This window comes from Pseudophryne corroboree, chromosome 4 (assembly GCF_028390025.1).
Source record: "Pseudophryne corroboree isolate aPseCor3 chromosome 4, aPseCor3.hap2, whole genome shotgun sequence".
NCBI lineage: Eukaryota > Metazoa > Chordata > Amphibia > Anura > Myobatrachidae > Pseudophryne > Pseudophryne corroboree.
In genome coordinates, this window is record NC_086447.1 from 643,192,827 (window position 1) to 643,215,402 (window position 22,576).

The 22,576-nt window shown below is 45.1% G+C and overlaps 1 protein-coding gene across 2 annotated transcripts in view; it reads right to left on the reverse strand.

Annotated features, from left to right (window-relative positions):
- GALNT2 (polypeptide N-acetylgalactosaminyltransferase 2) overlaps positions 1 to 22,576 on the reverse strand; it is a 443,362-nt gene that overhangs the window by 343,690 nt on the left and 77,096 nt on the right. For both annotated transcript variants that reach the window (XM_063917730.1, XM_063917729.1), the window contains exon 2: positions 1,270 to 1,363. In XM_063917730.1, the coding sequence (XP_063773800.1) occupies positions 1,270 to 1,363 (94 nt within the window). The remainder of the gene's footprint in view (positions 1 to 1,269; positions 1,364 to 22,576) is intronic.

Sequence of the window (22,576 nt, forward strand, 5' to 3'; positions counted from 1 at the left end):
CAATGTTCAAAAGGAAAAGTGAGTATTATGGGTGCACAGTCTCTTTAAACGATCCTAACAAATAGAAGTGAAAAAAAGAATTAATAAGTTTGGGGGGGGGGGGGGGGGGAAGGGTAGTGTGTCACGTCACCCAGTTCCCGCACATTTAGGCTAGTCTTGCGGGGGAATGTAATATAGGGTGTGAGATTCAGAAAATGAGCGGTTTTGGGAGATTTCTCCAGGTTGATTTTGCCATGCAAATGATTGCCACTTTAAATAGACAGGAGAAATCTCCCAAAATCTCTCACTTTCTGATTCTCACACCCTATTACATTCCCCCCTAGGTCAATTAATATTCTTTCATAACAGTAATTGACATCATTTTGTATACATTATATTAAGACCACATATATCAGGAAGATATTGGTTGAGAAGGGCAATTCCCTTTTATTATCACGGTAGTTACATTTTTATGCTAGGACCTGTGTATATGCTCATACTGTATCATTCAAAAAACCACAAGCAGAACAGACACAGGATAAAGTTGAATCAATTTCCTCACATTTCAATGTGTATCCATTCAAATGGTTATATTTCAATTGTTACACCATCATTTGTGATTACATTGTAAATTGTTTCACAGTTACAGTTTTAAGCAAACTTGCTGTCAGAGCAATTCATTTACTGGTGAAACATCATATTTTTTTTTATACACACAGTAACTGTGCAAAAGTTTTAGGCAGATGTGGAACAAATGCAGCAAAGTAAGAATGCGTTTTTTAAAATCGAAGTATCAATAGTTTTTTTTCTATCAATTAACAAAATGCAAAGTAAATGAACAGAAATCTAAATCAAATCAATATTTGGCGTGACCACGATTTGCCTTCAAAACAGCATAAATTCAAAAACTTGCACAGTTTGTGAAGGAACTCGGTAGGGAGGTTGTTCCAAACATCTTGGAGAACTAACCACAGATCTTCTGTTGATGTAGGCTTGCTCAAACCCTTCTGTCTCCACATGTAATCCGAGACAGACTCAATGATGTTGAGATCAGGGCTCTGTGGGGGCCATATCATCACTTCCAGGACTCCTTGTTCTTCTTTACGCTGAAGATAGTTCAAATTTGGAGCCAATCAGACGCCTCCCTAATGGTATTGCATGATGGATAAGTACCTGCCTGTATTTCTCAGCATTGAAGCACAAAGAAACGGGCGACGTTGAGGATCTCAACATCGAGTCTCTGGGATTACAGAAATTTTGCAGTTAAATCTTTGTGTGTGCCCAATGTACCTGGTGGTAGAGTTTCCAAGTTTTGTGTCTTGTCTTCTTCACTGATACCATGTAGACTCCCTTTTTTAAGTCCATCAATTTCATTCCAATCCTCCTATAACAAATAGAAAAAAAAATGAATTCCATTCTACATCATTTAACTTAACTCACAAATGTTATTAAGGAAGCAAATATAGGAATGGCATATGACTGCTATAGAGATGTTCACAGATATGTGCCATACATAAGCCCTGGCCAAATGTTACAAGAGCCTGGTCCTTCTACACATTATATATTAGCCCTGTGACCCCCTCCACACAGAATATACTAGGCCAATGCCTACTGTACCAGCACCGCTCTTTTTGTATTATTCATATGCCCCGACACAAAACACCAGTTACATATTATTCCTGTACCTATTGTATATCAGCCCTGTGTATTCCCACACTATATGCTGTCACAGGCATAAAGAATAGAATTTTATTACCTACCGGTAAATCCTTTTCTCGTAGTCCATAAGGGATATTGGGGACAGATTAGTACGATGGGGGAAGAGACGGGTCCAAAGGAGCCAGTGCACTTTAAATTTCTTCGACTGGGTGTGCTGGCTCCTCCCCTCTATACCCCCTCACACAGGCAGTATAGGTAAACAGAGCCTGAAGGATAACAGACATACTTGAGAGAAGGAACATAACAATAAATGTGGTGAGATTTACATATCAGCACACCATAACATAACCGGGCCAGCAACGGCTGGCGACAGAAACAGCAACAGCTGAACTGTTACACATAACAGATAACCTGCAGAAATTCAACGCACAGAGGCGGGCGCCCAGTATCCCTTATGGACTACGAGAAAAGGATTTACCGGTAGGTATTAAAATCTTATTTTCTCTAGCATCCATAAGGGATATTGTAAACAGATTAGTACGATGGGGATGTCCCAAAGCTTCAAGAACGGACGGGAATGTGTGGAGACATCTGCAGCACCGCCTGCCCAAACTGGGTATCCACTTTGGCCAGGGTATCAAACTTGTAGAACTTCACAAAGGTGTTCTTCCCCGACCAGGTAGCAGCTCGGCATAGTTGCAAGGCCGAGACTCCCCCGGGCAGCCGCCCAGGAGGAGCCCACCCATCTTGTAGAGTGGGCCTTCAGAGACTGTGGAACCGGTAAGGCTGCCGACACATAGGCCTGTTGGCTAGTAAGCCGAATCCAACGATCAATGGACTGCTTTGAAGCAGGGCAACCCTTTTTCTGCGCATCACACAGTACGAACAAGGAATCAGTCTTTCTGATCCGAGTCGTCCTCTTTTGACATAGATCTTCAAGGCTCGCACTGCATCCAATGCCTCCGGAGGGGCAGAAGAACAAGAACTGGACGGAATCACAAGAGGTTGATTCAAGTGAAACGCGGAGACCACCTTCGGCAGGAACTGCTCTGTCCTTGTAAAAGACTAAGTATGGACTTTTACACGATAAGGCCCCCAATTCTGAGACACGTCTAGCAGAAGCCAGGGCCAGTAACATCACAGTCTTCCACATGAGGTATTTATCATCTTCTACAGTCATCAGAGGTTCAAACCAGGAGTACTGTAGAAAGCGTAACACCACATCCAAATCCCAAGGCGCCATAGGCGGCACAAACGGAGGTTGTATGTGAAGCACCCCTTGCAAGAAGGTCTGCACTTCTGGGAAGATAGATAACTTCTTATGGAAGAAGACGGAAAGAGCTGAAATCTGGACCTTAATGGATCCAAGACGTAAGCCTTTATCCAGACTGTAGGAAATGAAGGAATCTTCCCAACTGGAATTCTGCAAATGGATATGTGTGTTCCTCACACCAAGAGACATATCTCCGCCAGATATGATGATAGTGTCTTGACGTCACAGGTTTTCTGGCTTGCACCATAGTGGCAATGATGGAAAGCCCTTTGTGAGCTAGGATGTTCCGCTCAACTTCCATGCCGTCAAACGAAGCCGCCGAAAGTCCAGGTAGACAAACGGTCCTTGCTGAAGAAGATCCCTTCTTAGTGACAGAGGCCAAGGTTCTTCTATGGACATGTCCAGAAGAGCCGCGTACCATGTTATCCGGGGATAATCTGGTGCAATCAAGATTGCTTGTACTCCGTGATGTCTGATCCGCTTGAGCCACCCTTGGGATAAACGGAATCGGAGAAAATGGGTAGACCAGCTGGTAAGGCCAAGGCGATGTCAGCGCATCCACTGCGTTCGACTGAGGATCTCTGGTTCGTAAACCGTATTATTATTATTATTACATTTTATTTATAGGGCGCCACAAGTGTTTCGCAGCGCCGTACAAAGGACAGTACAGGGAGACAAAACTTAGCATAACAGTAAATAAATAACAAAAATGGAGTGCAGGTAATAAAGAGCACGACAATTCTCATACACAATACAGCTTAGATATAAGTAGTGAGGGAGTGATCATTGTACTACTTGGGGCTGGCGGCCATAGATAGAGAGGGGCCATTTATCAGCAGGAGAAAAAGCAGGTAAAGATGGTTGCAGAGTGAAATGTGTCAAGAAGAGGGCTTAGACAAGAGGAAAGAGGGCCCTGCTCTGAAGAGCTAACAATCTAGTGGGGAGGGGCAACAGACAGATGACATGAGGTGCAAGCAAGCAGGTAGAAGCCTGATGGTGGTATGCGAGCAAAGCAGAGATGTCCAAGGCATGGGGCAGGGGGATGGAGGAGCAGCCTAAGGACTAGGTTATGCATTGGAGGGGTACGCTTTGATAAATAGGTGGGTTTTCAGTGCCCGTTTGAAGCTTTGCAAGGTCGGGGAGAGTCTAATGGAGCGGGGGAGCGCATTCCACTGAAGGGGTGCAGCACGGGCAAAATCCTGAACTCGTGCATGGGAAGCAGTGACCAAGGCAGAGGAGAGGCGACGGTCATCAGCCGACCGTAGTGGGCGGGAGGGAGTATGAAGGGAGAGGAGGTTGGAGATGTAGGAAGCAGTGGAATTAGAGATGGCCTTGTATGTGAGGGTGAGGAGTTTGAAGAGGATTCTGTAGGGGAATGGGAGCCAGTGTAGATTTTGTCGAAGGGGAGTGGCAGAAGTGGAGCGGCGGGAGAGGAAGATGAGCCTAGCTGCGGAGTTGAGGAAAGATTGGAGGGGAGCAATGTGGGAGCAAGTGAGGCCACTGAGGAGCACATTGCAGTAGTTGAGACGTGAGATGACCAGTGAATGGATGATAAGCTTCTTGTTGAGGCAAGACGCCATCATGTCGATCTGTGGGCATCCCCACCTGTCGACGATCGGTTGAAACACGTGAGGGTGTAATCCACATTCCCCCGGGTGGAGATTGTGGAGACTCAGGAAATCGGCTTCCCAGTTGTCCACTCCCAGTATGAAAACTGAGGACAGTGCTCTTGCATTTCTTTCTGCCCAGAGAAGTATTTTGGACACTTCTCGCATGCAGACCTTGCTTTTTGTCCCTCCTTGTCGATTGATGTACGCCACTACCGTGGCGTTGTCCGACTGATCCTGGACCGCCCGATACCGGAGTAGAGGGGAGGCCTGAATCTGACCATTGTAGATAGCACAAAATTCCAGTATGTTGATCGGAAGTAAGGCCTCTAGGGCAGACCACCTGCCCTGGAACTGCGCCCCCTAGGTGACAGCTCCACAACCTCTCAGACTCGCATCCATCGTGAGGAGTATCCAATCCTGAATCCCGAAGCGTCGACCCTCCAGTAGGTTGGAAGACTGTAGCCACCACAGGAGTGAATACCTGGCCTGGGGTGACAGCCGAATCATCCAGTGCATCTGGAGATGGGAACCGGACCACTTGTTCAAGATGTCCAATAGAAAGGGTCTGGCATGGAAACTTCCGAACTGTATTGCCTCGTGTGAAGCCATCATCTTTCCCAACAATTTTATGCAAAGATGAATGGAAACTCGAGCAGGTCAGAGAACCATGCAAACCATTTCTTAAAGTGTTCTCACTTTGTCCTCTGGGAGGAACACTCTATGAGCTACAGTATCATGCCCAGAAACAAGAGCCGTTGAGACAGCTCCAGATGGGACTTATGTAAATTGAGAATCCACCCGTGGTGAGACAGAAGTTGGACAGAGCGATCTATATGGAGCAGTAGAAGCTCCCTGGAACTCGCTTTTAACAGGAAATCATCCAGGTAAGGGACAATTTTGACCCCTTGGACTCCGAGCTGGAACATAATTTCCGCCATCACCTTCGTGAACACCCTCGGGGCTGTAGACAGGCCGAAGGGTAACGCCTGAAACTGGTAGTGATCGCTCAGTAGACCGCAGATAGGCCTGATGAGGAGGACAAATTGGGATATGAAGGTAAGCGTCCTTGGTATCCAGGGACACAAGGAATTCTTCGTGTTCCAGGCCTGCGATCACCGCTCTCAAAGATTCCATTTTGAATTTGAAAACCTTCAGGTAAGGATTCAAGGACTTCAGATTCAAAATGGGTCTCAAAGACCCATCTGGTTTTGGCACTACGAACAGACTGGAGTAGTAACCTCGTCCTTGCTGTAGCAGTGGTACAGGAACAATAACCTGGGACTGGACCAACTTGTCGATGGCCAGTAGTTGCGTAACACACATATTTCCTAAAGCTGGTACGCTTGATTTGAAAAATCGTTGGGGAGGAGCACAGTCGGACTCCAGCTTGTAACCCTGAGAGATAAGGTCCCTTACCCAGGCATCTTGACAGGAACCGTCCCAGATGTGGCTGTAGTGACATAACCGAGCTCCCACCACGAGATCCCCTCGGGGTGGGTGGGCACCGTCATGCTGAAGTCTTTGTGGAAGACTAACTGGTGCTCTGTTCTTGAGAACCGGCAACAGCTGGTTTCTTAGGCTTACCTCTGGAGCCTCTAGCTGCGTTGGAGGCACCCCTGGCTCTATATCAAAATCTGGGGGAGGACTGAGTAGCATGCGGAGACCCTGAAGGGAGAAACGTGGACTTCCTATCTCCCGGGTCCTTTACCGTAAAGCAGCTTGGAGAACCGCCTTCTTAGAAAGGCGAGAGACAGACATCTACTGCTGGAGATTCTTCCCAGAATTTCCTGCCAAAAACCTTTTGGACACCTGATATTTTTTATCTGGATTTTTCCAGGCTAATTTAAATAAATCACCCAATTCCTTGGAATCAGGAAATGTTACTGTCAGTTTGTCTTGTGGGAGGAAAAACAACTGCTGATTATTAGCGTCCTCCAGGGGGACCTGTAACACATCCTGTATTGTCAATATGAGGGGTTCAAGACCCTCTGTACGGGTGGAATACCCACTAATGGGATCCACATCATCCTGTACATCATCATCATCAGTATCTGATAGGATTGCAGGTAAAGCATAACTTCTGTTTCACCATAATGAAATACAGATACAATACACATACAGCACAGACTGAGTACAATACAAGCCTGCCCTAATGCATGTGAGAGGAGACACAGAAGAGAGGACCCCAGCACACCCAACGCTGTACAGCCCCAGTGAGGCTGACAGCAGTGTGTGTGTGTGTGTGTGTGTGTGTGTGTGTGTGTGTGTGTGTGTGTGTGTGTGTGTGTGTGTGTGTAATAGGATTATAGCGCCACATGTGAGGGAAAAATCACCTAAAGAGGTTTTTTTTTTTTTTAAATACTTATATATAAAAAACACTCCCTGATGAATAATAGGGTGTCAACCGTCCCCTAAAATTTCAGCATTGGTAAGATGCTGTGTAGTGTTAGGATGAATATGGGTAGGTAGGGGGTAGGATATCCTGTATGACCCTCCACCTTAAGTTAAGCTATTTTTAATAATTACAATTTCCTTTATTACTTTTATGTCTTAAGTTTTTTTATATACTTTTTTACATACCCAATTTTTTAGTATATATACTGTTTTAACACATTTTACCATATATGTAGTTCTGTGTAAAAAAAAACAGCTTCTGCTCAAAACTAGTGTTTTTATGTATTTTGCAAAATAAATTGTCTTTACTTTTTTTACAAAAAACGCTTTTTTACCATGTCCTTTATAAATTGCATTTTAGTTCACTAAATATTTTTTATATAAACACCAGTTGGTCGCCAGAACCCCTACATATATATATATATATATATATATATATATATATATATATATATATATATATATATACATATACATATACACACACATATACACACACATGTACATATATATATATATATATATACACATACACACACACACATATATTATATATATACACACACACACACACACACATATACATATATACACATATATACACACATATATATATATATATATATACACATATATATATATATATACACATATACACACACACACATACAGTGATACCGTCTGTAAACTGTGCACCAATAGCGGCTCTCCCCCTCTTCACCCGGTATCAGTGATCCTGTGAACGCGAGGAGGAGCTGTATGAGGCTGCTGCTGCTTATGCAGAGGAAGGCGTCAACATGCCACTGAGCCTGCTCTGATGTAGCTCCGCCCCCCGTAATGGCGCCGGAACTATTAATAATGTTTATACTGGCCATGTCCTCCACACCATTTGTAGGCTCACATAAATGTTTGGTACAATAACGCCAGCCAGTCTTCACAGAGGGGCTCTAGCGGGTCCCCCCCAGGAGGGGCCCGTGCACCTCACCCGCGCTTCTGCCGCACAATGAACCGGGAGACCCCCCTAGCGGGTCCCACGGTTTGTACTCACCACCGACGATCACCTTCAGGCTTTGTATGGGGTGTGTGGCATGCTGCGGCAGCTAAGGCGCAGAGCCCCGCTGAACAAACAGCCCATCAGGACGGTGGTCCTGCAGCAGGGAAGCGGCTCTGTACCTCACAAAGGCGGTGACCATCCTTCCCCCCTAACTCCCACGGCACAGGTATAAGAAATAAAAGAAGAAATAAAAGTTTAAAGAAATTGAAGAAAAAAAACTCTGGAGCCTGCAGTGTGTGCATCCTCTCCTAAGGGCACTTTTTTCTAAACTGCCTGTGGGAGGGGGCATACAGGGGAGGAGCCAGCATACCCAGTTGAAAAAATTTAAAGTGCACTGGCTCCTTTGGACGCATCTATACCGAAATCGTACTAATCTGTCCCCAATATCCCTTATGGATGCTAGAGAAATATTGCTATATGCAGCAGCTGTACATGGCATTTATACAGACCACGCAGTGTTTAAATGAAACAAAATAGTAGGTTTATTAAGCACTGGCACTTTGAATGAGGTTGGTTTTACAGTTACAAAAAGTACTACCATTCACAGTCTGAAGCAATTCCACGCTTACAGACCGAAGTGAATAGGAATCATTTAAACCCTGGCAATGCAGAATGGTGGCTGTTAGCTCCAATGAGATTGACGTGAATGGCCTAGAACAGCAAACAAGATGGCTGCTTCACCCTATACAATTATATGTAGGACGGCTCGCACCTAATGCAAGTTGTCCTAATATATGAGCTGCATTAGTCACAATAGGATGTGACTAGGACGTATCCTGAGACTCTGCTTTGATATGCAACATTTGTATATGTGTGCAACTGAGTCTCTGAATCTGCATACGAAATTCTACGATGCAGTGTGCACAACTTTTTTTCATGGCAAGTTCTGTTGTGTTCCGTATACAGACACAGTCACTTACAGATATACAAGTGTAGTATATCAAATTAATCAGCACAGTTGCGACTAACAAGGGTTTTTGGGCAAAAAAAAAAAAAAACAACAGACACTAGCAGAGTTGGATGGGTCTTTGAGGCTTGCACTGCGTGGCACATTGAAGCTGGATGTAGGAGGATATCTGAATTTAAGAAAGACAGAAGAAATGCCAGTCATAAATAGAATTTGATGTGGTTTAGTACTTCAGAATGCTTGCACACATCTTTTCTGAAGACAATAAAGTAACGTCAAACCCAAGTCATTTCAACTCAATATCTTTTTCACAAGATTGAGTGTGCCAGCTATTGTGATGGATTTGTACTTTGTTCCAATGTAGCTGAATGAGGAATCAGCATATTAGCACGAGTTACTCAGTTCTGTGTTTATTCTGACATTTCAGGACACAGTTTCCCTTTATCAAACCTTGACAAGAAGTGTCCTGAATGTTGGAATCAACACAGAAAATTGCTGAAATTAAGATGGTGTGTTATTTCGGTATCCGGACTCCAATTAGGTCGACACCCATTAGGTCGACATGCATTGGTCGACAGTGGATAGGTCGACGCAGACATTAGGTTGACATGAACAAAGTCGACATGAAAAAAGGTCAACATGAGTTTTTGAGGGGACTTTTTTAATACTTTACCATCCACGTGGACTCTGATTGGGAACGGTAACCTGGCCGCAGCATGTCGAGCGAAGCGAGGCATGCAAGGGGACACAGTGCACTAATTGGGGTTCCCGGTCACTTGACAGAGAAAACTACACCAAAAAACATATGTAAACCTTTTTTCATGGTGACCTACCCATTGTCGACCAATGGGATGTCGACCTAATGGGTGTAGACCTAATTGCTGTCGACCCTGAGTCCCATACCCGGTATTTCAGTGTTCTTTTATATCAGCTGTGGAGGACCAAGTACACACTTAAGTATAAATGAGGAGGAGTGTTGTCTTAATTATGTTATATTACTTCTTGTTACACACACCACACTAAAGATATGCAACATTTTCATAGAATTATTTAGTTTATTGTGAAGAGAAAAAAAAAAAAAAAAAACAAGTTAGTCCAGTGGTTCCCAAACTTTCTTGAATGACGGCGTCAGAATATCAGCATTTTTTGCACGAGACCCTAGGCTAAAAAATTTTTTATTTTTTTTTTAATTTAAAACTTGGAAAAAAATATTAAATTAAGTAAATTGTGACAACCTCTCATCCTTAGGGTCAGTTATGTGGTGGTGTACATAGCTCTGCTTGACTGTCAGCCACTATCACAAGTTTTGGCAGTCACTTTTACCATAAATAGTTTGATTTGATCCCCTCACAAGAGTCTTGCGAAACGCCAGGGTGGCTAAGCACGCACTTTGGGAACCACTGGGTTAGTCATGAATAAGCCACATTGTTATTCCAATGTTGTAATATCCAAAAAGCCTCCTTGTGTTAAGGGGGGTACTCACGGAGCGATATTCTAAGCAATCTGACTAGATTGCTTAGAATTTAAGCCTGATCGCTCCGTGAGTACCCCTTACAGCGATGCGCAGCCCCGTGCATCGCTATCGCTGCTGCTAGATTGGCCAATCTAGCGGGTCGCTCACTTCACCCGCTAGGTGAAGTGAGCGCCCCCCCCACGCTGAGCGGCGGGAGAGATGTGTGCTGAGCGGTTCGCTCAGCACGCATCTCTCCCACATCAGCCCGTGGGTACTGGGCTTAAGTCAGCTATAAAATAGGACTACAAAGGTGGGTACACACTAGGCGACGTGCTCTATGAAAGACGTCGCCTAGTGTTTCCCCTCACGGGGCGGTCGGCGGCAGGGCGTACACACTTAGCAATATGAGGACCATATCGCTCAATGACGTCACGCCGCGGCCAGGCCGTGCAGGCAGCTCTTGGACGACAGTCCAAATTGAGCTGCCTGTATGACAGACGCATTGCTCGGCGGCGGCATACACACTTGCCAAGAAAGTGAGCAACGTCTATCAGGAAGCGTGAAAATGAGCGGTGGAGCTCATTTTCTCAGCAAGTGTGTATGCACCTTAAGTGTTATACACAAAACATGGCAAATGTATATGGACACCTCTTTGCCCATTTCATCCACACTCAATGATAATGAGAAGTGGGCATAAAACAAAGCACACAGCCATGCAATCCCTATAGTTAAACATTAGCAGTAGAATGGGTCATACCGAAAACCGTAAAATTTATGGAAATCAGGATGCATGTTATTGGAGGTTGAAGACACTGGAGGGGGGGGGGGTTACTAAAGGTCAATTCTGATAGATTTAAATCAATTAGAAATCAATCAAAAACACACATTTAGAGATATTTATGAATGGATATTTATTTTTAAAAAAAAATCACCTGTTAGTAATTACGTGTTTCAGCCCCTGAATTTTATTGATTTGAATGGACCTTTAGTAAATTTCCTCGCAGGTTTTATGATGCAATACTGAGTGACGTAAATATCTGATTAACAAATGTAACAAAGTAGAGGGATATGCTACTATAAAGGGGGGCACCTCAAGTGAAGATAAAATATTGCTGTTTTGAAAATGATGATCTGATCTTGACTTCACAGCTGCATTTCCCTCTCCTTCCTTACATTTGTTATTGGAGGTTTGCTGGAGTGCTGCTACAGAACATATGTGCTATGGAGACACAGAAAAAGGCATGATACTACTGTGAGCTGCCTCACATACAGCAACATTCAAGTCTGGCTGTGTGATTAACCCTCTTCTATGTCATGCCTACATGTCGGTCGCCCAACAATACTAATAATCTGAAATTGCTGCGTATAAGTACAAAGCAGATGGATGGCACTAACAGATGTATGCACAGGACATGCTTCCTTCTCCTGCATTGTCTTCCCTCGCTTATAAGCTAGTAACCAGTAAAGAATGTGGGTGGGTGGGTTCTACTTATAAATCATTATATGTGAACTGATAAAATGCCATTCTAATGTGAATAAACTGAAACAATTAACTGTGCACTTACAGTATATCATCTCCTAGACATAGAGGACCTGAGCTTTCATTTAATGTAATATGACTGCAACTAATGTGCACCTTGCTCGCCCCGTTATTGTGGGACAGGTAGCAACCTGCTCTTGTAGAATGATTTCTCTCAGCTCCAAGCAGAACACATGCACAACCTACTAGTTTACAGTCCTGTATAGGATACCTCATTTTATTTAAAGGGCATCTCAAAGGTTATCATTGTGATTCAAGCCATCAAGTTCTCCTTCCTCATGTTATTTGGCTGACAAACTAGAGCTTGAACAGGATAGACCAGGAAAAATATTCAAACACTAAGGCCTGGAATGCTGCCATTCCATAGCACATGTAAATGCTGGCAGCATAGAATGGAGCAGATGAGAAGATAACAACTCATGTGTTACAAAGTGAGGGGGGGTGGGGAAGCCAAAAATGTGATCTTTGCCCAAGGCCCACTAATGTCTAAAAGTAGCCCAAGTACTGAATGCAACCTTTCTAACACAATAACATTGTACACTGCAGACTATTTCTAATTGCCAGCTGAGCACCAGAAAGGAGCACTATATGATTTAATACCTTCACAGCAGAGGACTTTCTCCCCCTGTATGGAAATTGTCAACAGTTTTTGAACTGGCCACGTGACAACTTTTTTAAGCAGTATCCACAGAAATTGTACAGTAACTTGTTTACTTTTATTTTTCCCGAATAATTAAAGTTTTCTAATTCACTCCTTAATTTGATACTTCCTCCCACAGAAAGGTAGGGTACTCTAGAGTCTCTCCCCCATCCCCTGCACTGCAGAATATATTTTTCTGTAGCGCAGAGCAAATCCCACCCCATCATTACATGATCACACCAGCCTCTTCCCCTGCTCCCTAGTGTGTTCAATACATAAGTTTCTATACAATTTGCACAGACTGAGTAGCCGATTAGGTAAGCTTACACACTTACCACTAGACCACTCAATATGTCAGGCCAGATATCACACCTGGGTGGGCATTTAAATTTGTCTACCCAGTTGTGATGTCAGTGTCGGCGGTCCCAGAAGCCAGTGTACGAGCGGTCAGCGGGTACATACATGCACATATATCGGAATTGGCTGTACTGCAGTGTACGAATGTACAATATATCTTTATAGTGTGTACTCAGGCTAAAGGACACAGAGGAGAAAGAAAGGCGAGTCAACAACTAGGCTATACACAGCTGTGAATTTGTTAATCTTGGATAGAATACTAGACAAAAATTCTAATTGTTTGATTATTAAAGTAATAAAAAAAGCACTTTAAACACATATGCATAATGAGAAATAATAAGGAAATAATTGCAGCTGCTTTGTGAGGTCATACGATGCTCAGACATCACAAAGTAATGTCATATACAGTGTAAGGAACAGATAATATTTAAATTTAACCTAGCAACATTTAGGGTAGTGTTCCAAAATATAGGGGGGGGGATTCCAAGCATTATGAAATAGAAACCATACACTCTGCACTCAGGTACAACACTATCTAGTGATACCTAATATATGAGGAGGCTGTAAATAATTAAATGAGTCTGTTTCGCATAGCATGCCAAATTAAGTTTTATGAAAATTAAAAACAGAAGTATGTGAATAGAACAAGAAATAAAAAAGGTGATGTCTTGTTCTATCCTCGTTTGCATTGTGAAATATCTAACTAGTAGGCCCTACACATTTGACGATTGGCCACCGAGGTGCCCGACGGCCGATACGGCCGACCCGGCGGCGGGGGGGCAGTGACGGGGGGAGTGAAGTTTCTTCACTCCCCCCGTCACCCGGCTCCGTAGACTTGCAGGCAAATATGGACGATCTCGTCCATATTGGCATGCATGCACAGCCGACATGGCACCAGCGATGAACGAGCGCGGGGCCACGCATCGTTCATCGCTGGTGCCTCCACACTGCACGATATGAACGTTATCTCGTTCATTAATGAACGAGATCGTTCATATCGTGCAGTGATGTCGCCCAGTGTGTAGGGCCCTTAGGTCTTACACAATGTGTTTACTGCCAAGTCATTTTTGGAGGCCCAAAGGGAGCTCCAAACTTAGTAATAAATGCTGATTACAGATGCTTGTGATCCAAATTTATATTCGTCAGGCATTTACACTAGCATTAAAATTGGCAATGCCATTCAGAATCCCTCCCTTACATGAAGCTGTGGGCCCAGTGACAGCACCATGAGTGAAAGACTCCATCCAGACACAACAATAGAGCTCAACTGACCATAATATCTTAAGCTAGTTACACACTATTTGTTTTGGTCATCCTGACAATTGGGAGATTTTCAGCAAATCGAAAGCCCCAATATCTGAGCTACACACGAAGGTATTTTATTTATAATCAACAGATTTTCTGCCACACCAGTGAATTTGCAAAGGTCCGCCCACAAGAAGGATGACGTAGTCACAGAAAAAAAGTGAGAAATACAGTCAGATTATCTAGAATGCGTACACGCGGCACGATACTGGGGCCTTTTGGCAAAGATCCTTTGTCAAGACTGACCAATCGGACAACTGAAGCCGCAAGATTCTGGCCCGCTTTATCAGCATTAGACCTAAACACCCATGCCTACATGCTACTTAATAAAACAGGCCATTCACCCTATTATTGACAAATCAGCCCAATAAATGTATAGTCTCTGGTGCCCTTTAGGATTTCAATTGCCTTTAATGAGGCTGCCTGTCACAATGTGCTGCTAGTCAGCTTTCTGTATTTACTAGTATTCTCATCAAGCTCCCCTGCCATTACCAATTTTTCTCAGTTGAATTCCATAGTACAGTTCTACATAAGCGTTCACTCTAGGTGCAGAGTGCTGATCAGTGAGGAGGGCATATTTTAATTTTGAAGGGCAAACTTTTAGACATGATGTATCACTGCACCTAGAGTCACTCTATTAAATATATTTAATTATTTCACTGCCACGTTTGACATTTTGCCTAAACCTTTCAAGCTGCTTTTTTCTTTTCTTTGTCCGGGTACACATCACAACGTTGTGTATCGTGGCCGACAAGACATCTGATGTAATGATACATCGGTCGCCCATACACACTGAACAATTATCATTTATTTGTTGCAATTATCTGCATGCTTCTGCCCACTGGGTGTTCCCATCTGATATGCAGAACAGCAGATGGAACGACCCTGATGTCAGTGGGCAGTAGCGCGCAATCATGGATCATGGGTACACATGAGATGATATATCAGATATGTAGCTCTGATCTGCCTTACTCAGGCAATCTGAGTTCAACGTAAGCTGGCAACAAGGCATTTCTACTGACATACTGATAAGTCCGTTATGCAAGGGTCAAATGCCTCCTGCACAATGGAAGCCATATTACAAACATAATGGGATAATTATTCAAAGCAATGTTAAACAAAGCAACTTGCATTTTAGATGTGGCCCTTTAATTCTTAATGGTGCCTTCTCCATTTCCATTCTTGTTTCCAATGCCAATATACTTTTAGGGATCATGGCCACTGGCATTAAAATTATACCAATATATATATTTTCTGATCTGCAGGTGTATACAAGCAATAGGTCTGTGAACGACATCTTTCACAGATATAGTGCATCTGCTGTACAGCACTACAGATGGTCAATATATTTGCAGACATATTGGTGCATCTTTCTGTGTGTATGAACAACCACCATCGGTAGATATATCTGCAGACTGATTGAAGTGCATACATATCTGCCAGTGTGTACCCAGCATAACCGCTTTGGAGCCCCGTATGTAGCCGGGTTTGCTGAAGACACACGTCTGGTAGTCCCCAGGTTCATTCTAATGGCAAGCTGCTCCAGCGTGTTGGTTGGCCCTCATGCACCTTCGTAGCCGGCGTTCACCTCTCACATCAATGGCATGTGGTGCTCCGCAGTCTCCACGTCTGTTATTCGCAATGGTGTCATTTGTCCAGTAGCGATACACCTTCACCACACAGCATTTTACACTTACTTGCGCAAATAATAAATAAAAATAAAAAAATCAGTGTTAGGGAGTCTTTAAAGAGATGCCTAATTCAATTAGCCTAGTAATTAGAATTAGCTGTGATACAGTTCCTGGGGCTATTCAATTACAGCCCACGGGCTGCACTTATCGCAGAATTCTGTTCACTCCTCCTAAGGTTCAAAGTGAAATCAACATTAATTTGGGCTTTCTGCCCTTATGTGTTAACTTAGCAGTTCTCAAACTATGCACCGCGGCACCCTGGGGTGCAGCAATGCACCTACAGGGGTTCCGTGGTCGGAAGATCCAGTCTGGAACTCAACCATAGACTGCCACTGACACCTTGGTGGTGATCGAACCCGGTGTCTGCACGTGCGGGTGTGATGTGAGCAGAGGCTGCAAATTATCACCGAGAGCTGTGATAGGCCCCAACAGTGACAGATTGCCTTGTCCGCCTCTCATCTCCCCCCAACACAGCTGCCTATCAGATTGACTGGATTGGGGGGGGGGGGAGGGTTGGTCAGCAGATGAGCAGAAGTACGTCTAGTCCTCCATTCATGGATCCGCAATTGGGCGCAATCTGTACTATGAGGACCATGGTCTCTGTTTACATAGGGGGGTCCAGCTCCTTCTTTGCACATGCTGCGCTCCCTGTGATGAGCTCCTTCCTTATAGAGCTGTTCTGCTCCAGCTTTCATACTTTCTCCCTTCCCCAGGCCAAATTGTGCATGCCACCATGTCCCCACAGGCCCTAGGTATCACCATGCCCCCCTGGCTGCAGGGTGTATGTGTCATCACATCATACCACCCCCGAACCCCTAAAGGACCCAGTGCGTGTGTGTCACTAGGCCCCCCAGACTCCAGTATGTGTATTACTGTGCCGCCCACCCTGGCCCAGTGTCATCATGTCCCTTCCAGGACCCAGTGTGTGTGTTACCATGTCTCCAGGGCCGTGTGTGTGAGTGTGAGTGTGTGTGTGTGACCATGCATTTCCCCTCCCCCCCGTCCCATGTATCACCTGGGGTCCCAGGCCTCAGTGTGCGTCACCATGTGATCCTGCCCACTCCAGGACAGAGTGTGTGTGTCACTATGTCTCCCGCACCATGCCCCAGTTTGTGCGTCACATGTCCACCTCCCCCAATCCCTTTTTCTTCCACTCCTGTCCTCTTTGCCACTTACCTTGGTCCTCCTCTTCTGCTGAGGCGATGGAGTCCTGCTGGCAGCTGGTCAGAAGCATCATTGAGAAACCAGAGGATGAGTAAAATCTTTTTGTGTACTAGCTTCCATACCTGGGAGACAGCTCTGAGGGTTTTGTTTCAAATTACAGGTCTGTGTGTCAAGCAATTTTTCTTTTCATAAAATTATGCAGAAATAGCCATTGCTGCATAATTTTATGAATTACAGGTTGAGTATCCCATATCCAAATACTCCGAAATACGGAATATTCCGAATTACGGACTTTTTTGAGTGAGATATTGAAACCTTTATTTTTTGATGGCTCAATGTACACAAACTTTGTTTAATAGACAAAGTTATTAAAACTATTGTATTAAATGACCTTCAGGCTGTGTGTATAAGGTGTATATGAAACATTAATGAACTGTGTGAACGCAGACACACTTTGTTTAATGCACAAAATTATAAAAAATATTGGCTAAAATGGACTTCAGGCTGTGTATAAGGTGTATATGACACATAAATGCATTATGTGCTTAGATTTAGGTCCCATCACCATGATATCTCATTATGGTATACAATTATTCCAAAATACGGAAAAATCCGATATCCAAAATAAATACCTCTGGTCCCAAGCATTTTGGATAAGGGATACTCAACCTGTATTGCTATTCGTTAACAGCCTAATGCAGGAGATATCACTGAAATTTCCTGCAGAAGGCTCATTCGCGGTGAAGATCGCAGTTCCCATTATTATCAATGGGGGCTATGACACCTATGCACCAAACTCCGAAAAGCCTAACTTTTCAGAGTTTGACCCCGCTGGCAACTAGGGGTGCAGCGAAAAAAAAGTCTCAGACCCTAAGGGTGCCCTGAGCCTAGAAAGTTTGAGAACCACTGTGTTAACTCATAGATAAGTACCCGGTACTTATCCCAGAATCTGAGTTAATGCGTAAGGAAAAGGGCTGTAAATGAATAACTTCAGGTGTAAAAGTCTGAGGCTACGACTCTTACTTGTGCAGTAAAATATTGATTATAATTAAGGGAATCATTCCGACCCGATCGCTTGCTGCAGTTTATCGCATTGCAGCGATCGGGTTGGATCTGCGCATGCGCCAGCGCCGCAGTGCGCCGGCGCATGCTGGACGGCCAGAGGCAGTTGTTCCCTAGCGATCGCCTCTGCCTGATTGACCGGCAGAGGCGGTCGCTGGGCGGGAGGGGGCTGGACAGTGGCATTAAGCCGCCGTTTAGGGGGCGCGGTCCGGCCAACGCAGGGGTGGGGGGGCCGGCACTGACATGCGGGGCAGGCTAGCCCTGTGCTGGGCGTTCCCCCGCATAGCTGAGTCCCTGATCGTAGCTGTGCTAAATTTAGCACAGCTACGATTAACTCGGAATGACTCCCTAAATCCGGTCCTTAGAGGCCATTCAATTCTTTGATGTGTCGCAGGACAAAAACTGCTCACTTTCCTGCACACCTCTGTCTGGGAGAAAGACGTGGGAAGATAATGGAGTGCATTCATCAGAGTTTTCTGGAGGCACACTGCTAAGAACTGAACTGTCCCCTTAAAGTAATCCCGCTTACCTTAGACAGCAGAACGGCAGTTGTCCAAAGTCAAGTTTCATGAGCATAGACTAGATGGCTGCTGAAGCTGTTCTATCAATGTATTGCAGACACTTAATTTCTAACTACTCAGGTAAAGAATGGCTCCTAGACAGCCTCAGTTTTCTGCAGTTTAGGGGGAAATTGCCTGGCAGTCACACTGACCCCCGTTCCTTTTATGGGGCAACTATTTTAAAAGCGGGGACTCTTGGTTCCAAAGTGGATTACATAGGGGACTTTCAGGTTTACACTTTCTCCCTGTAGTGCAGGGCATGGCCCACCCCATTGTGACATCATGGGGCAAATATATTTTATTACACTGCTTGAGTGCCGATTACACAAGTGGGACTACGTATTTTTCATGGCACCAATATGCTAAACACCCCCAAATCAGCGGAGGTCCTGGACATACAATCTATATTGCTGTTCTGCTAGTTGGGGATTGGGGAGGGATAGCATGTTTGACATTAAATATTCACTTTGTGTTGACAAATGAAATGATACTGTAATATAATCCTGTCATATTGCAGACAGATACAAAAGAGCAGTTAAGATACTGTTACCATAGACTTTATGCAACAAAGAAACACATAATATGTAATTTTAGTCATACTGTTACAGTGTCTTGGTGCAGATCATTCCTTCTATGCAAGCATTTCAGACACACGTAAAAGCTAGGTACAGACATCTTTATAACACAGGGAACCAGTAATGACATCACACACCTCTCAAAGTAACATTTACAATGGAAAAAGATGACAGGCAGCTTTCTATGACAGCGCAGTCTCATTTACACTAGTGATCTTAAACTGGTGCGTATAAATTCAACTTTCAATGAAGTTACATAACTAAAGCTACAAAGCTCTACGGGAAATGACATGCTGATAAAACATTTCTAAAATGGATCTAACTGGACCCAATATATACCCAATTAGAAGTGGATACACAACACTAAGCTGTGTTAATACTTTATTTTATAGAAATAAAATAACGAGATTTATGGTAAGAACTTACCTTTGTTAAATCTCTTTCTGCGAGGTACACTGGGCTCCACAAGGATTGGACAATGGGGTGTAGAGTAGGATCTTGATCCGAGGCACCAAAAGGCTCAAAGCTTTGACTGTTCCCAGAATGCACAGCGCCGCCTCCTCTATAACCCCGCCTCCCTGCACAGGAGCTCAGTTTTTAGTTAACCAGCCCAATGCAGTAGCAGGAAAAGAGACGACAATGGTTAGTATCCACATACACCACACTCTCACGACAAGAGAAGTGTCGGCGGCTAATGCCATACCAACCCAAAGAAGCTAAGTGCGTCGGGGTGGGCGCCTTGTGGAGCCCAGTGTACCTCGCAGAAAGAGATTTAACAAAGGTAAGTTCTTACCATAAATCTCGTTTTCTGCTGCGGGGTACACTGGGCTCCACAAGGATTGGATAATGGGGATGTCCTAAAGCAGTTCCTTATGGGAGGGGACGCACTGTAGCGGGCACAAGAACCCGGCATCCAAAGGAAGCAGCCTGGGAAGCGGCAGTATCGAAGGCATAGAACCTTATGAACGTGTTCCCGGAGGACCACGTAGCCGCCTTGCACAATTGTTCAAGGGTCGCAGCACTTTGGGCCGCCCAAGAAGGTCCAACAGACCGAGTAGAATGGGCCGTAATGTGAGCAGGAGCTGGTGGCGTTTTCCGACTGTATTTGAACATGACAGTTCTGAATTAAATGCTGGGCTAGGTTCGCCCGCAATTCCAGAATGTTGATCGAGAGGAGAGATTACTCCTTGGTCCACCGACCCTGAAGGGAGTGTTGCTCCAGCACCGCGCCCCAACCTCTTAGACTGGCATCTGTCGTCAACAGGACCCAGTTGGATATCCAGAAGGGACGGCCCCTGCACAACTGTTGGTTCCGGAGCCACCAAAGTAGCGATAGACGGACCTCCGGAGTCAATGAGATCATGTGAGACCTGATCCGGTGAGGCAGTCCGTCCCACTTGGCTAGAATCAGTCTCTGGAGGGGGGCGAGAATGGAATTGAGCATACTCCACCATGTCGAATGCTGAGACCATGAGGCCCAGCACTTGCATCGCCAAATGTATCGACACTTGCGGACGAGAAAGGAAGCAACTAATCCTGTCCTGAAGCTTCAGGACTTTCTCCTGAGAGAAGAACAACCGATGGTTGTGAGTGTCCAATATCGCTCCCAGGTGCACCATGCTCTGAGCAGGGAACAGGGAGGATTTCTTCCAGTTGATGAGCCACCCGTGGGCTTGTAGAAACCGGACTGTCATATCCAGATGACACAGGAGAAGTTCTGGGGAATTTGCCAGGATTAACAAGTCGTCCAGGTACGGCAGTATCCTGACCCCTTGACGGCGGAGTACCACCGTCATCACCGCCATTACTTTGGTGAAAACTCGCAGAGCAGTTGTTAAACCAAAAGGTAACGCCCGAAACTGGTAATGAAGGTTGCCAATAGCGAACCTCAGGTATTGCTGATGTGACGCTGCTATAGGAATATGCAGGTAAGCATCCTGTATATTCAGGGAGACCATGTAGTTCCCAGGTTGCAAGGCCAGAACTATAGAGCAAAGGGTTTCCATACGGAACTTGGAAACCTTCACAAACTTGTTCAATGCCTTGAGGTTGAGAATGGGCCGGGAGGACCCATTCGGTTTCGTGACTAGAAACAGCGGAGAATAGTACCCCCGGCCCCTCTGAGCAAGAGGCACTTGTACTACAATTCCTGTATCCAGGAGGGTCTGTACCACCGATTGCAGAGAGTTTGCCTTTGTCTGGTCCGACGGGACGTCTGTCTGACAAAATCGATGAGGGGGTCGGTTTTTGAAGGCTATGGCGTAACCTCGAGTGACGACTTCCCGTACCCAGGCATGTGAAGTGGTCTTCAACCATTCCTGGGTATACCCTAGAAGCCGGCCCCCCACCCTGGGATCCCCCAGGGGGAGGCCCGCCCCGTCATGCGGCAGGCTTATTGGTCTTGGAAGCTGGCTGAGGGGCAGCCCAGGCTCTTTTGGGCTTCGGCTTACCAGGTTTGGAAGTGCGGCCTTCTTGTGGTACGCCTGACCTTTTGCTTTACCTGAAGGGCGAAAGGACGTACCTTTAGCCTTCGACACAGAAGGAGCGTATTTAGTAGTGAGGCAGTTTTGGCAGTAGCTAAGTCAGCCACTATCTTATTTAAGTCCTCCCCAAACAGAATATCTCCCTTGAAAGGGAGTACCTCCAGGGTTTTTCTAGAGTCCAGATCCACAGACCAGGATCTCAGCCACAATATCCGGCGAGCCAGGACTGACGTAGTAGAGGCCTTGGCTGCTAGGATACCGGCATCCGAAGCCGCCTCTTTAATATAGCGAGAAGCTGTGACAATATATGACAAGCATTGTCTAGCATGGTCAGAGGAGATTTCAGTATCTAACTCCAGGGCCCACGCTTCAATAGCCTCAGCAGCCCATGTAGCTGCAATAGTGGGCCTTTGCGCAGCACCCGTGAGGGTGTAAATTGCTGTCAGACAACCCTCCACACGCTTATCCGTAGGCTCTTTTAGAGACGTTACGGTAGTGACTGTCAGAGGTGAGGAAACCACCATCCTAGCCACATGTGAGTCCACTGGAGGAGGCGTTTCCCAATTCTTTGACAGCTCTGGCGCGAGGGGATAGCGAGCCAGCATCTTCTTGTGAGGCACACACTTCGTACTCTGGTTTTACCAGGGTTCCTGACGTATATCCACTAGGTGCTCAGAGTGAGGTAAAACTTGTTTAACCACCTTCTGACGCTTGAACCTATCTGGTTTCTTAGGAGGGACGGATGGCTCGGGATCATCCGTAATCTGTAGAATTAATTTAATAGCCTCCAAAAGATCAGGAACATCCACAAGTGAACTACCCTCCCGATCAACCGTATCTGAGTCAGAACCTGTGGGGTCAGTATACGTG